At 32.9% G+C, this 15,723-nt stretch overlaps 3 protein-coding genes across 5 annotated transcripts; all 3 read right to left on the bottom strand.

Annotated features, from left to right (window-relative positions):
- Nucleotides 1-347: 347 nt before the first annotated feature.
- LOC108198402 (pathogenesis-related protein PR-4) lies at nucleotides 348-1,504 on the bottom strand. The gene is made up of 2 exons (XM_064083794.1): nucleotides 1,244-1,504; nucleotides 348-626 (listed from the first exon to the last, which is right to left on the bottom strand). The coding sequence occupies exons 1-2, from the start codon at nucleotides 1,502-1,504 to the stop codon at nucleotides 348-350; spliced, it is 540 nt and encodes a 179-aa protein (XP_063939864.1).
- Nucleotides 1,501-6,071, bottom strand: LOC108197314 (putative rRNA 2'-O-methyltransferase fibrillarin 3). Of its 3 annotated transcripts, none has more exons than XR_001801991.2 (12): nucleotides 5,628-6,071; nucleotides 5,519-5,551; nucleotides 5,193-5,406; nucleotides 4,898-5,100; nucleotides 4,563-4,808; nucleotides 4,185-4,283; nucleotides 4,004-4,081; nucleotides 3,673-3,894; nucleotides 3,350-3,418; nucleotides 2,779-3,248; nucleotides 2,469-2,630; nucleotides 1,501-2,011 (listed from the first exon to the last, which is right to left on the bottom strand). XR_001801991.2 is itself a non-coding variant. In XM_017364897.2 (10 exons), the coding sequence occupies exons 1-10, from the start codon at nucleotides 5,775-5,777 to the stop codon at nucleotides 3,087-3,089; spliced, it is 1,476 nt and encodes a 491-aa protein (XP_017220386.1). In that variant the 5' UTR covers nucleotides 5,778-6,071; the 3' UTR covers nucleotides 2,646-3,086. The 3 variants fall into 3 exon arrangements, 1 of the variants encoding a protein (XP_017220386.1); XR_001801992.2 differs by having other exon boundaries at nucleotides 2,814-3,248; XM_017364897.2 differs by lacking the exons at nucleotides 1,501-2,011; nucleotides 2,469-2,630 and having other exon boundaries at nucleotides 2,646-3,248.
- A 7,599-nt stretch (nucleotides 6,072-13,670) lies between these two features.
- LOC108198401 (xyloglucan galactosyltransferase MUR3) lies at nucleotides 13,671-14,768 on the bottom strand. The gene has a single exon (XM_017366156.2). The coding sequence runs from the start codon at nucleotides 14,766-14,768 to the stop codon at nucleotides 13,671-13,673; it is 1,098 nt and encodes a 365-aa protein (XP_017221645.2).
- Between the last annotated feature and the right edge of the window lie 955 nt (nucleotides 14,769-15,723).

The following is a 15,723-nucleotide window of genomic DNA, read 5'->3' as shown; positions in this document are numbered from 1 at the left end:
ATTATATAAATTGATATTACATATATATAGGTCAGAATTTTATTTTAAATTTAATTACATGCGCTAAAATATATAGTTTTTGTGCCTTTTCCATTAATTTGCTAAATATTATTAGTGAATAATTAATATATAACTTTTATTTTTTGTTCCACATTATATAATAATTATAACTTATATTTTCAATGTCATATATACATTAACATAATTATAATTAATTATAATTTTGCGGTGGGCCTCACAAATTATTGTGTCGGGCCTGAATATATTATATATCTTTTTATTTATTTTTGACAACACATATACATAATGATAGAATACATAAATAATGACGAACACAAATAATATAATTAAAACCTTGGATTATAAATTATACCCATGTTTAAAAAATGTTGACTTATAATTATAGTATAGTATAGATTATTGATCTGCAGCAATGTCGAAGATAGTGCATGAATTAAATCTCCACAGTTGACAAACTCGTAGTTGACAGTCAAAAAGCCCTGCTGATTGCCAACTCCATCGGTATCCAATCGCCTAAACACCCCGACATCCAAATCCAGGCCACCATTACTGCATTGATCAACGATTCTAACAATTTCTTGAGCGTTTGTCCTCGTATTAGTAACCTGCATGCATGCCAACATTTTGTAAATATACGAGAAAATATAATTAAGATAAATTATTACTCCCTCTGTTTTGAAATATATCGCTCGACTTTTTGGCACACGTTCCAAAGGTTTTTGACCGCATAGTTAAAATTATTATTTTAGAATTTTTCTTTTTCTGAATTATAATATTAATTATATACTTTTATTGAAAAAAAAGAAAGTTTCAAAAATAATAAATTTAACAATGCGGTCAAAAGACTTAGAAATTTGTGCCAAAAAGTCAAGCGACCTATATTTCAAAACAGAGAGAGTATAGTTAAGCAGAAATTAATACTCCCTCCGTCCCAAAATAGCTGTCACATTTTTATTTTTGTTGGTATAATTGACTAAGTTTTGATCAAAGATTATAAGTCAATCACTCATTAATTTAAAAAGCTGAAAATTACATCTTAAAGTAGATTAAAAATTATTTCCGGTGACATATTTCTTTTATTTTGTCAATTGATAAGATATTAATTAATTTCAGTCAAATTTTAGTCAATTTGACCGGCACAAAACCAAATGTGACAACTATTTTGGGACGGAGGGAATAAGAACTAACAAAAAACATCAAGATTGTAGATGCTGATTCTTACCCGTAAGCACTTGCCACAGGATTCTTGGCCAAGAGGTCCGGCAGGGCCACAGAAGGCACTCCAACCATACTGCTGCCTAAAAGCCAGGGGCTTATTCGCATCCCAGGTTGCGCAGTAAACGCTAGCAGCAAGATAATCCCAGCCAATTTTTTTGGGCTCGTACAAATTGTAAGTGGCTCTCACACTGCCTGCTTGCTGAGCAGCCGCTTTAGCCACAAGGCAAATCACCAAGAAAACAGCAAAGGAGCTCTCCCTCTTCATTTTCTTTACTTTTTATGTGCATATCTGTTATAAGCTCATGTCCTTTTTATAGTCAAACAACATGTGCATGTGATATTAATTAAAGAGTTACTAGAATATGCCTGTTGGTCTAGCAACAAGTCCGCCGACCACAAAATTTTAAGGAAAGTGATGCCATTTTGATAATCAACTCGTATTTCTTGGAGTCAGTCAAGAACACAAAGTCTGACCTTTGTATCCGTTATGGAAAATTAAGGATGTAATTATAATAACTGCATTAGAGTAAGTCCAATAAATTATGTAAATATGCTCCTAAACCTGCTTGCAGGTGTTGAAAGTTTCTAGCAGCATTCTAATTTCGTAAAGTACTGGAGGAATATATACCATTTTGCATGGTTCTGATAGCATAAAGGGTCACAGAATCGCAACAATAACCATGCTTCGTGGGACGAAGGCTGTGACAAAAACAGGTCCTCTCTGCCTCATTATCACTCCGGATATATAGCAACCAGCCCCAGCACAGACTATCTGCATTCGAATATTAAAATTGGCGAGTTCATATCAGAAATCTTTTCTTACTTTTTTGATGAAAACACTTTATTGGTGTAGTTATGCAACATGTAAACTTTTTTTGGTTCTCTACTCTTCTATAAAGACTCTGCCTTTCCTTATTGTTCTTGATATGCACTATCTCAAACAGCAGTAAAACCAATTGGTAATTAAGAAGGGCACCATCTCTCGCTAATTTATATTTAGTACCAAATACTAATGTAAAATAATTTGACAGGATTATTAGTAGTTCTTTTGAATATTGCTGTGGAAACTGGAGCATGGTGATTCTTAATTTTAGTGAATAACTTATTTTCCGGGATTATATGACACTTGAAAAAAATGTTGCTCCATGACTGTTTGGCTTTGTGGCAGAAAACTTTGAATCTGCAATGGATTACAGATACCAGTATAGACAGAGAAAGATAAATCTTACACCATAGAGTGCAGCTTGAAATTTGGTATCCCAGGGAATGGCCCAGATTGCCGTATTTTCCTTTTCAACAACAATGGTCAATATGATCCCTTGTATTGTACCCATCATACATATCAGGGCTGTTAAGGAAAGTTCAGCAGGGTAGGATTTCAACATTATCGCCTGTCATATTATGCACATACAGCACACTATGTTAAGTTAATTACCTGCAATAACAGCATAATCAAGATGCTAGTCATGCACACTTGATTGCAATTAATTTAAGTGTTCCTCGTACTTCATGCTCATTAGGTACTAATAACTTTCTTACTTAGAGAATGACAAAACAGGCCCAGCAGAGACAACCTGCTGCGATCATTAGGGCGCCCTTAATGGAGTCTTGTTGTGGATCTGTGGCATCGGCTGCTGCTGGTTGATCATGCTGACTCCACGGCAATCCAATAGTAGGCCAAGTAACCAGTGTCATTATCATAGCTCCACCCAGTCTAGTGTTCCTAGTACCTTCCCTTGGCATTGAAGTCTCTTAATATTCACTTTTTCAAGCCTATCAGTACATACATGTACAAATCGATATTACTTTGCATAATTAGCTAGCGACTTTGTAAGATACATCTACTACTATGCCATCCGGTAACCACCAACAGTCATGACATGCCCTCTCCCTAACGATTCCAACATGACAAGTTCATTTGTCTTGAACTCCATCTTCCTTCCAAAGGCAAGCCATTCATCGTCTGCAAATGGATCTTTAACTTGGCTAGACAAATTAATATTTTTTGCCTGTAATTCACACAAGTTGCAACATGGTTTAACAGAACTCCCGAAGACATTATTACTTTGCAGACTTAATACAACATATATCATAATAAAAAAAAACATACCCGTGAAGAGATCAAGTAATGACCACCTGTTTTAAGATGGTGTAGAGCATAGCTAGCTATATAACTCATCTGCTCAAAACAAAACCACAATTATATTTACAAACAGAATATCTAATGGAGATATTACAAAATACTCGATTATATCTCTAATGCAAATATGTTGAAGTTCAATATAACGATTCAAGCTTTATATAGTACCACGATACAATTATAAGTTTCTTCGAGTAGCTAACCCAACTGAAAATTAGAATATATTATAGTATAGTGATGAATTAGCTTATTTATTAAAAAAAATAGTGAACATGTTATGGATAAAAAAGAACCTGCCAATAGTTATTTCGATAAATGATATCACCGAGGATCACATCCACCATACCGATAACCATGTGGTAATCCTGTCCAAGGCACATGGAGTTATCTGCCATTCGAAACGTGGTGTCATCCTTATAAAAAGAATAATTTCCAGGAAGTGTTATAACGTTCAACCTCTCCTCCACCGTGTTTGCAACAACATCTGACAACCCAATTACATAGACCAAACCATCCTGCAAACGAAACATAAAGCATATTTAAACATCTAGGCAATGCATAAATGATATGGAACAAAAAAATAAAGAAAGACATAAATGACCAAGAATGTACCAAATAACTTACCGAGCCGACAAGATCAGACAATTGTAAAACCGTACTTCCACATACATCTCCTAGGTATAAAAGGCGAGAGCCGGGTTTCTAAAAAAAATAAAACGGATTAAATGAAGCAATAAGTATGAATTAATTAATTGCATCATTTGCTATTGTAAATTTGTAAATGATGATATATGCTAACACTTACAATCCATATATTAGTAAGACCACCGAGTACTGCAGCGGCTAACTTTGACACACGCGGATTCCATACTCTGTACTCAACTTCAGTTTTATCATTCTCATTCTGAAATAAGACAGGTGATATAGATCTCACCACAATTAAACTAGGTCACACATTTTCTCAAAATGCAACAAAAGCACATCATGTTGTGTTATTGTGTTTTAACATCTGATAACACTATAAAAAGGGTTCCATTCTGTAGTTCTAAATACTTAATATGTTAAAATCTAACCTTTTAGTGGGAAAATGTTATAATCAATCAATGTGTATATTTGCAAACCAAGACAGTGCCAAATTAACACACATTTAGACAATATACTAATCATAAATAAATTGATTCACCTGAACAGATATTAATTGGTCGTCACAAAGAACTTTACCAGGTACCAAATTTTTAGTACAGATAAAATTCTTTTTACCCAAACCCTTGGCGATAAAAAGCCCTTCAAATTTATGTGGCACAATTATAACGTTGTCAATAACAACATTGTGAAAAATTCTTTGCACCGTGGAACTTTCTTTGCGCCCACAATTATGTCCCCGATAACTGCGTGCCAAATTAAGTCGAGCCATTTTCAAGTCTCCGAGCTAAAAAAAATAAAAATAACCAAATTAGTTATCAGGGAATCATATATAATCTGCTGGAAATGATTACTTAAAGGGAAGAAAACGCAAACCTCCAAGCCGACAATGAATTTGTCAAATTTCACCCGCAAACCACGCATGACATGTTGAATTACTTGACCGCATATGATAAGTTTCCCTGTTGCTTTATATATATTATGTGCCAATAGAGCATTTGAAATTGCAAGCCGATAACCGGATATTAATTCTGAAAGACTATTTACTATGAAACCTTTCAGCTCCTTAGTCACAGTTGCTACAAACAATATACACGATTTATTATGCAAAAGACACACATGGAATAGAACAGAAGAATATGTGTAATAACCTCCTCATTAATTTACTCACAGTTGCATATAGCCTTCATTTGAATGAGAGCGTCCGCAGGAGATGAAAAGCGATAAAAAGCTATGAGAATAAACGGGTTGCTATTGATGTACTTCTCAGCCACTCGGAACTCAGTGAATTTATCATAAACTTTAAACCATTCATCATGAAATTTATGCATTCCATGGACTTCAAAAAGAGCATATCCCGAGGCAAATTCAAAAAGAAAATAATACTGACAAATATACATCATTGAGTAGATACAAGTTAGTTGAATTGCAAGTGACAAATATACATATATGATACTAATTACTCTTGAAAATTTAAAAATAAAATATATAATTTACCTTCAAGAATGGAGCGGGAGAGGGAGCTTTTCTCTGTATGGACAAAGTAACTAATAAATTAATTCTCTGAAATACAATTACAAAATAATAACAAAATTAATGAATTTACCTTATTCCCCGGTTTAGATGTATCTTCATCAACAGCAGTACCGTCTGCTTTGTGCTTGAAAATATCAGGACGACAAAAACGATTTTTCATATAATTCTCTTCCACACGCCGACGATTTTCCCTCAACTTTGATGTTAATTTATCATCCATAGCTTAATATATAGAGAGAGAGGGAGAGAGGTCCGAGATTAAGGCTGTATAGATACTGAGAGAGAGTGATTGAGGTCTGAGGAAGAGGCTGATATATATAGAGAGAGCGCGAGAGAGAGAGAGATTGAGGGCGAGAGGGCGAGAGGGCAAGAGAGATTGAGGCCAGACAGAGAGAGACGGAGAAAGGGCGAAAATTTCTGAAGCCCAGGCTGATTTTTTTCGAAGAAAGCCACGGCCTTTGATCACCGCGTACACTTCAGTTTGGGCTCGATTCTGTATAGTATATGATTTGGTGGAGCCCACCAGGATACTTCTCAATGATTGTGATGTGCTTTATAAAAACAGTTTGAACATCGGCACATGCTCAGTGCGGAATTTAATAAGTTTAAGAGATTTTGATTGTCTCTCATTTATTAATAATAGTGGATCCCTCTGCAAATACACCCACCACACTAATCAAAATCTTCCAAACATATATCAAATTATGCGCTTAGCATTTGCCCATGGGTACACACCAGACAAACCCTTATAAAAAGAAATGGTTGTTTAACCTGAGGGCACACGCGCGATGATTGTTGATAGCTAATGTGAATGGATAACGCTCACTGCTTTTCATCTGTTCCAGTTTTTTTTAATTTTTCTCTTCTTCCTCACCTTTCAACACTTCATGTTTACTTTTTTTAATTTTTTTTATCTAATATTTATTTTTATTTAAATTTTAAAAATCTAAAATAGTGACTCAATTGATACATTTGGACGTAACAATCTATTTGATATTTATCCCAAAAAATAAATATGAAATTATGGAGAAGTGGGGAAGAAGAGAAGAATTAAAAAAACTAGAAAAGATAAAAAGCAGTTAGCGTTATCCATTCCCATGAGTCGTCAACAACCACTGTATGGTGTATTAAATACACCTAACCTGCACAGGTTAGACAACCCGTTAAAAAAATACAAATTCATATTTTAATGAGTCTTGATCCTTGGCAATCATATATCAGAGAACACTTAAAAAACATATTGAACCGTTGGATTAATATCCGGCGGTCAGGATTACATCATATTTTTAATAAACATTCCCATAAAGCGCTGTACCAATCCATGTACAGCGGGATTCAGATCATTATTTTTTATAAAATCAGATAATCGGATCCAATCCGATTTTTGAAATCTATTCAAAAAAATAATTATTTTTTTGATTAATATATTTATTAAAGATAAATAATGCAACAATTCAGCTATCCATTTCCCATCTTCCCCGAATTTTATCACAGGCACCTTCCCTTCTGTGTTCGCATCCAATAGGCTACAACAATAATTCATCAAACACACACACAACAAAAACAAGAAAACTAAAACCTTAACTCACCACTGAGGCTTGTTACTCAAATCAATCAAATGCCTCTTATAAGCAACCTCCAATCAAATGTCTCTTATAAGCAACCTCCTTTTCTTCCGATGTAAGAGGTCATTTGTTAAATCTGTATGGTGATTGCTGAATGAGTAAAATTCTGAACCAATGATAAATCTGAATGACGAAAGCGCGATGTTGTTTGTTAGGTTAGTTTATTATTTTTTCTACATAACACAACTTATAATTTTTTATATTTTGTTAAATTAGCTTATATATTTATATTTATCTCACATTATTTTTCATATGAATTTAATAATTATTTTAATACATATATGTAATTTATGTAAATGATATAAATGTATTAATGTATTAATAAGAAATTATTTAAATAATTATAAATATAAAAATGATATAAATGTATTAATAAGAAATATAAAATATAATGGAGAATGATACTAATGTATATAAAAATGTGTACAGAAGTTGATTGGTATCACTTCTGATTTGTAAAAATAGCAACAAATGAGAGTATCTCCAATAGACTCTTAGAATCACTATTAAATATAATATAAATTATTAGCTCTTAGCAATTTAGTGTACATGTACTCCAACAATGTTCTTTATATCTGCTCTTTATTTATTTTTATATTATTAAAAGTATATTAAACTCATAAAAAGACAAAAAAAAAGTGGAAAAAAAGAGAGCAAGTGGAACAAACTTATAATAAAATATTAGTAAAGAGCTATTTAATGGCTCCTATAATTGAGGACAGAAAAGAGATTCTTAAGTTTTTAAAGAGCTTCTAAGAGTTTTTTGGAGCTCAAATTTTAGCATGACTTTTTATTTTTTAATTGAAGAGCTCAAATAAAGAGCTTATTGGAGATGCTCTGAATACCAACGATGAAAGCAAAGCATCCAAATAATTCAGTCAAATATTTAAAGATCTTTGCTCCAGTTGAATTTTGAAGTCGTCCAGCTAGATAATTATTCAAACAAACAAACTGGATGAGTAAAACCCATTCATTCAGTTCAGTCAGGTGGTTCACCAATTAACAAATGTGGCCTAAGAAGCACCCTTTAGCTAAACGGGCCTAATATCACCAAAAATTAAACCCTTTAGTCCTAAAAAAATTAACGATATTAGAAAACAAGCCCAACAATATAAATATGGGTCCAGGTCCCTAACAATCATATGTTATGGGCCATTTAAACAACAATCACCTCGACAGCCGTTGGATCAACTAATTGACGGTGAAGATTTTAAAATTTTTTTACTTCTTTCCGCACTTTTTTTCCGCGGACAGATACCATTCCGCTCTGCTTCACGCGGATCCAGAAATGTACGTGCGTCTGTATATAAAGGGTAATGAAAAGAGAGAGAACAGACTAAACAAAGAAAAGTGTTTCTTGATATTTGGGCGAAACACTAAATTTGAGCTGCATCTTCATTTTGGTTTTCAAAATTTTCAAAATTTGATTTTGATAATATATGTTTTTTAAATCTGGTTTCAACCTAATTGCTAGACTTTTAGGTCTTCTTTAAATTTGCAAAACTAAAATATTTAATTTTTGTAAAATAAATGTACTTATGGTTAATTAATTTTTGTAAAATAAATGTACTTACAATTATTTTAAAAGAAAATCTAATAAGTCCATATTAAAAAAACATATATTTATTTTAAAATAAATGTACTTACAATTATTAGATTTTCTTTTGAAAATAAAAAATATATGTATGTTTTACAAAAATTAATTATTAGATTTTAAAATAATTATTAGATTTTTAATAAAAGAAAGTCCATATATGTAAAATATATATATATATATATATATAAATAATTATTAGATTTTCTAATAATTATTTTTATATTACATATATATATATAATATAAAAATCTAATAAATCTAATAATTATTAGATTTTAATTATTTATATGAAATAATAGATAGATTTTTGTAATATGTTTTTTAAAAGAAAGTCCATATATGTTTTTACAAAGATATATGTTTTAAAATAAATGTACTTAATTATTAGATTTTAAAATCTAATAAATCTAATAATTTTTGTAAAATATGTTTTGTACATTTATTTTACAAAAATTAAATATTTTAGTTTTGCAAATTTAAAGAAGACCCAAAAGTCTAGCAATTAGGTTGAAACCAGATTTAAAAAAACATATATTATCAATATCAAATTTTGAAAACAAAAATGAAGATGCAGCTCAAATTTAGTGTTTCGCCCAAATTTCAAGAAACACTTTCTTTGTTTAGTCTGTTCTCTCTCTTTTCATTACCCTTTATATACAGACGCACATACATTTCTGGATCCGCGTGAAGCAGCGCGGAATGGCATCTGTCCGCGGAAAAAAAGTGCGGAAAGATGTAAAAAATTTTAAAATCCTCACCGTCAATTAGTTGATCCAACAGCTGTTCAGGTGATTGTTGTTTAAATGGCTCCTAACATATGATTGTTAGGGACCTACACCCTATGTGCATACAGTCTCCAAAAACATCAGGGGCACCAACAGCAGCCTTGCCACAAACTTCAACAACCATCTTTTCAGAAATGTTTCTTCGAGTTTCATAGGCCGGCTCACATTTTTCCAGTATGTTTTAATTGTGTCACTAGTGGTAGGCAATCCTAGATTGTAGGATGCTAGTGTTATAGCAGCTGGACAGAGTTAGAAAAATTCTGATTTATAATTTGCTTCAATTAGAAATTCTACCAATTTATTTTGAAATTACCATTTACCACCCAAACAGCAGAGCTAAGTAGTCAATTGTAATTAGAAAATGCTTTTCGTGTGTACATAATTTCGTTAGTATATCCGAAGCCGGAAAGGTTGAATGTTATTCAAACTCAGGACTTGTTTATGGAGATGCAAGTGAAGGATCTCTTGCCGCTCCTCTATCAACACCGTAACATCACCACAACATGTCTTATCATTGCAGCTCTATAGGCAATCAGAATAGTTGTTTTGTTCCCCATGACTAATGTATCAAGAGCCTCTTGGACCACTCGGCTTGACTCAGACTCAATCGACAAACTAGCCTCAGTAACAAAATGGGAGCATTCTTCAACACTACACGAGCAATTGCAATTCTTGGTTTCTGATTAGGAGTTAGATCCACACCCAGGCCCGTCTTAAACATTTAAGAGGCCCTATGCTATATAAAAAATTTGGGCTCATAATATAATATCAAAATTTTAATTTTTTTTATAATGATAATAATTTTTTTATACAAAAACAACTTGATGATATTAATAAAAAAAATATAGAGATGATGTATTTTTTCATAAATAAGGTGTAAATTTTAAAGATGGAAAGTTTTTATATGAGTCATGCTTCTAGTTTTTGCTCATATATCATATATCTATAAATGGGCCAGAAATTTTTGGAGGCCCTAAAAATTTGGAAGTCTTGTTCAGTTGGTGTCCACACCCCTCATTCCAACATGAGTGTCGTAACCCTCATTCCAACATGGGATGAAAGCCCTGTTCAGCTGGGCTGATATAATGATAAGCATTGGCTATTCTGGCAGCTTCTTTCATCTCAGCTTCACCGGCATTGTGCCTCGCATAGTCGCATATATGGAGCAATCATACATTCACTCTAATGCGCAAGGAGACATTGAATTGAAATATTTTAAGTATTCTTGGCGCAAGGGAACATCAAATACATACACAGATATAGAAAAAGAGGGTGAGAGAGAGAGTATTGGCGCTAGGAAGAATGCAGAGCAATGAAATCTTTTCAAAGATGCCTATGACCTGAGCTAACCACGGTTGCAATGAGAAGCCTATAAATAGATGCTAAGTTTTTCATTTGAATAAAAACACTCGTAGTGCACACAAATTACAAATACACAAACCCATAACTAAGCAAGATAGATATTTAGAGACTCGAGATTGTGTTTGTTTGTAAATGTTGTCATTGTAGCTAACTTTGTATTAGAATTATAACACCCTTCGAGGTTATATATGTAACACCCCAGTTCCACATCAAGGAGTGTGGAGACTTCAGTTTAGTCTATAAGCATAACGACTACGACTAATTGCACCAACAAATCATTATCTTTTGGGAGTCTGTGGTGGCCTTGTGAATTACCCAAGTTGTTGCTGTTGGCAAATGTATTTGGGATTATTTTCGGATTCGAAATTCGAAAATTGACTCGACTTTCGGAAAAGAATCGGGATTTGAACAGGGTTGTCACAATATATATATATAAAGATATATTTCATGAACATTGTCGTTGTTGTTTCAGATTTCGAGAACCAAATAATTTATAATCCACAAGTCAAAATCGTGAAAATGGTAGTATCGTATTCAATCCCCCCTTTATACGATACTTTCATATTAAAAATAATTTTTATTTCTTAATATCTTTTTCATAATTTGATTTATTTGGGGGGATCAATTGTATTCACCCCCACCCCCCTTTTATAATTGATTATTTATCGCGCAACACATAATCTATGATTAAAATCAAAAATATTTTATAATATTGTATCCAACTCCTTCCACGATATTTGGGACCTAATAACACATGTCAAAATTGTGGGGTTATTATCCATCAACTGACAGTGCATCTTTTAGAATTTAACGGAATATATCTTAATTTGGGTTGGCCCCTCCCTACTCCAAACTCATTAGAAGTTAAAAGACTTAACAAACTCTTACCAATATTTGCTTTTTTATTTCTGAAGTGTATTATTATTATTTTTGAAGTGATTGAAGAATGTACTCTACTAAATCAGATTCAGTTTATGAGATTACAAATCCATGTTTACTAACACTTTAGAATTTCACTACACAAAAATTTGTTATATTTATATATTTATATAGGGTCTTGTTCAAATGATAACTCAAATAATTAAAATGAGAACTAAGATCCAATCTTAGCCCTTTATTTTAAAATACAATTTTTAATCACAAGCTCACATATTTTTCTCCCCCAACCACCTACTTTCGGTGCTCATATTCTCAATTCTTCTCCTGATCCTCGCACCACCGCTTTTTGTTGTTAGTAACACTGTTCTTCACCTCCAGCTAGCGTCAATCTTCACTCAAATATATATATCCCCACCACCGTGCGCGCTCCTTCTCTCCCTCCATCCCCCCACCCCCTAGTCTCCTTCTACCTCCCTTGAACCAACGTCATCATCTCTCTCTTATCTTCCCTCGTTGCCTCCAACCACCGACCCAACCCCCATTCTCTCTCTCTCCCTCCCATCTTCAAAGCTGAATCCATACCTAAATCTATTGCAAGAATCTGTCGTTGTCTTCTCTCAAACCTTCTCTATGATGTATATGATCTATTCATCGAAAAAATCAGTGATTTTTGGATCAAATTTCTAATCGATTGTGGTGATTTGTATTTACATATAATAATTTCAGTATGATATTGGATAATTCTTAGGTGGTGTTGAAGATAATGGTTATAGTTTGGTGGTTAATTTGGTTTGATCATAGTGATTCATGTTCAAATTGTCGTGATTTTTACTCCCTCCATCTCAATCAATTGTATACGTTTGTTTTTCATTCCTTGACACCCATTTTAAGGCTCCTATAAAATATATTTCTATGGGTTATTTTAATTTTTTTTTTATATAAAAGTATAAATGTTATATTGTTATACAGAAAAAGAAAATCTTAAAAATAAGCTGTAGAACTATATTTTATTAAAGCATTAAAATTCGTGTAGCGTCCCCGTCCCCTAATGTATACTATTGGTCGGGACGGAGGGAGTGTTTAACAGTAGTGGTTATTTCTACAGAATCTGGTGGGTAGAAATAATGCTTGGATTTGGCGATTTTCATTTTTTGGGGGTGTTTTTGATTTTCCGATGGTGATGTTTTGTAGTTGACGGTTTTTCGGATTTGGGTGGTGGTGGTGTGGTGATTTTAATTTTCTACCGTTGATTTTTGATTTTCTGACGTTGATTTTTGATTTTCTGACGGTGATTTTTAGTTTTCCGATGGTGATTTTAGTTTGATGGTGGTGATTTTATATTTGTCGGTGGTGATTTTCTGGTGGTCGCCGGAGGTGGTGGTGGTCAGCGGTGGTTGAAGGTGATAGGTAGTTGAATTAGAAGATGGTGAAATATTAAAATATTAAATGAATGGTGAGAGATGAATATAATGTATTTAAATGAGTTGCTGAGATTAGATCTCATATCTCACCATAAGAGTGGTTCTCATTTGAGCTAGACCCTATATATATATGTTAAATTTTCACTTTTAGCATTCAAATGTTACATATATATTAACAAGTAAGTTTCACATAAAAACATTAAGTTGACAATGTTATACCCCAAAAGTAATGAGTTCATGTGAACACTGAATAACTGAGAGATATTAGTAGAACTAACATAAGAGGGAATGTCTAGATGCAAAGTTTGAATACTAATCCAGTAATTGACATTAGGCTAACTAACACAAAGGGCAATGTATTTAGATATAATGCAAATACATCATGTTGTGTCTAAAACAAAATTTTGTTTTATTTATGTGATGTCCAAGTTTACAACAAGAAAATCAATACTCAAGTCTCTCTTTTTTGGTTATACTATTTATTCTTTGAACAACATTTTGTACTGCTATGTCAAATGCATCTTCAAATGTCCTCAAGCTTGACCTTGGATGAGCATATATAATCTTTGGGATTAACTTGATCACCTCTTTTCTCATTGCTTCCACTTCATGTTCAGGAATCTCCTTGAGTATCTTCTCGATTTTCACATTTTCATTACGCAAGGCTTCCTCATCAATAAGCACAGAATATTTTGTGCTATTATCAGGTAAATGCCAGACATATTGTGTGTAAGCAGATCTTGGATGAAAGAATACCGGAATACAACCAGCTAGGATCGAGTCAAATGTTGAACGTCTTGTATATGAATCACCTGCAGGTTGTAAACAGAATACAGATTTTCCGAATGTTTTTATCACATTCGCAGGATTATTACAATCACTGGTATTACAATCAAGCAATTTACAACGCGGATAAGAAGAGATGCATTGTTGAATGATTTGATCACGAATTGAAGTTGCTATATTAGGCCTTCGACATCCAACAAATGCATATAAATATGATCTATTCAATTTTTGGACTTTTTCTTGCCATTGAAAAACTTCAATATCACTAGATGGGTGAAAATAAGTTGGATAAGGAATGGCAAACTCGTTACTACTCCGTGAATCAGATTCAATGTTGAGAAAAGTCATGTTGTTGAAGTCAGGCAACATAAGTAATTTACTTCCCCATCTATCTTCACTTTCTCGATGAAAATCAATAGAGATTCGTCCCAGCACAGAGAAATGATCACGGCCTTGCATTTTTTTCCATTCACGGGTTTTCACTATCCATTTTGCTAGCCTTAGTGAATTTTCGTCTCTTTGGGCATTTGATCCATCTAACACATATCGACTCACATCCAAACCAGCATAAAATGGCACAAAAATTGCAGTAGCAGAAGAAGAATCATTAGTCAAGCACTTGTACCTTTTCATTTTATTGTGAAAAATGACCTCTAACAGAAACTGGTCAGTTGCATACCAACCTTTATCCTCAAGAATATTTTCAAAATTTGGAGCAATAGGCCCGATTCCGAAATTGGAGATAAATATGCACATATTTTGCCATTTTAGAATGGACGAACAATCTTTGAGGATATCAGTATTGAATCTACTCGGAAGATGTTGAATATATATATACCTGTTCTGGCAGCTAGTATTTGACATGATTCCCCCTTCTGATTTGAAAGTGCTGAATCTACTTTTGGGTACTGAAAAATTAAAGTTGTGGAGCAAACATGTGAGCAAAACCATAAGAATAAAAACATACCAATTAAAACATTTGTCCATGCTCTTTTTGATACCAAACAGTTTAGCCATCGAAAATGGTAAAAAGAAGTGAGGATGGATGCTGGAATGGGTAGGGAGGAATATTTGATTTGCACACTAACAAAGAAGTGTGTGTTTAGTATTTAAAGACATGATTTAACTAATCTCTTAAATTTCACTGCTGTATTGAGAATGAATGATTTATGAAGGGATTCACATGAACTTGCAGGATACTATTTAATAAAGAATAAAATTTGTCGCAACGTTTTTATTATACTTGGTAGTTCTTTCTATAATAATTATTACCGGGACCACATTTGTCGTTATCATGATATACTAAATACGTATCCAACTTATACTCCCTCCGTCCCCATCAATTGGGGGACCGGGACTCGACACACATTCTAATACTCTCATAAGATATAGTTTGATAAATTATTTTGAACTTTTTTTCTTCTGAATAAAAGTTTAATGTTTAAATTTTTATAAAAAAAGAATTTTTTTAAAATTATGTTATGAAACTATATTTTATATGCGCCTTAAAATGGGTGTCAAGCAATGAAAAAAAACTGTAAGGAAATGTGGACAGAGGGAGTATATGTTAGACTGAGATCATCAAGAGACTTATGATTGAGTATGATATCACATATATGGACACCCTTTTTTTTTATTGAAGACTTTGAAGATTATATATGTTTTGCAAGCAACACGTTGTAAAGTATATTAATATGTAAAACATGTTTAG

The sequence above is a fragment of the Daucus carota genome, chromosome 8 (assembly GCF_001625215.2).
Source record: "Daucus carota subsp. sativus chromosome 8, DH1 v3.0, whole genome shotgun sequence".
NCBI classification, from domain to species: domain Eukaryota; kingdom Viridiplantae; phylum Streptophyta; class Magnoliopsida; order Apiales; family Apiaceae; genus Daucus; species Daucus carota.
Note: the sequence above shows the minus strand (reverse complement) of the source record. Positions and strands in the feature narration are given on the sequence as shown.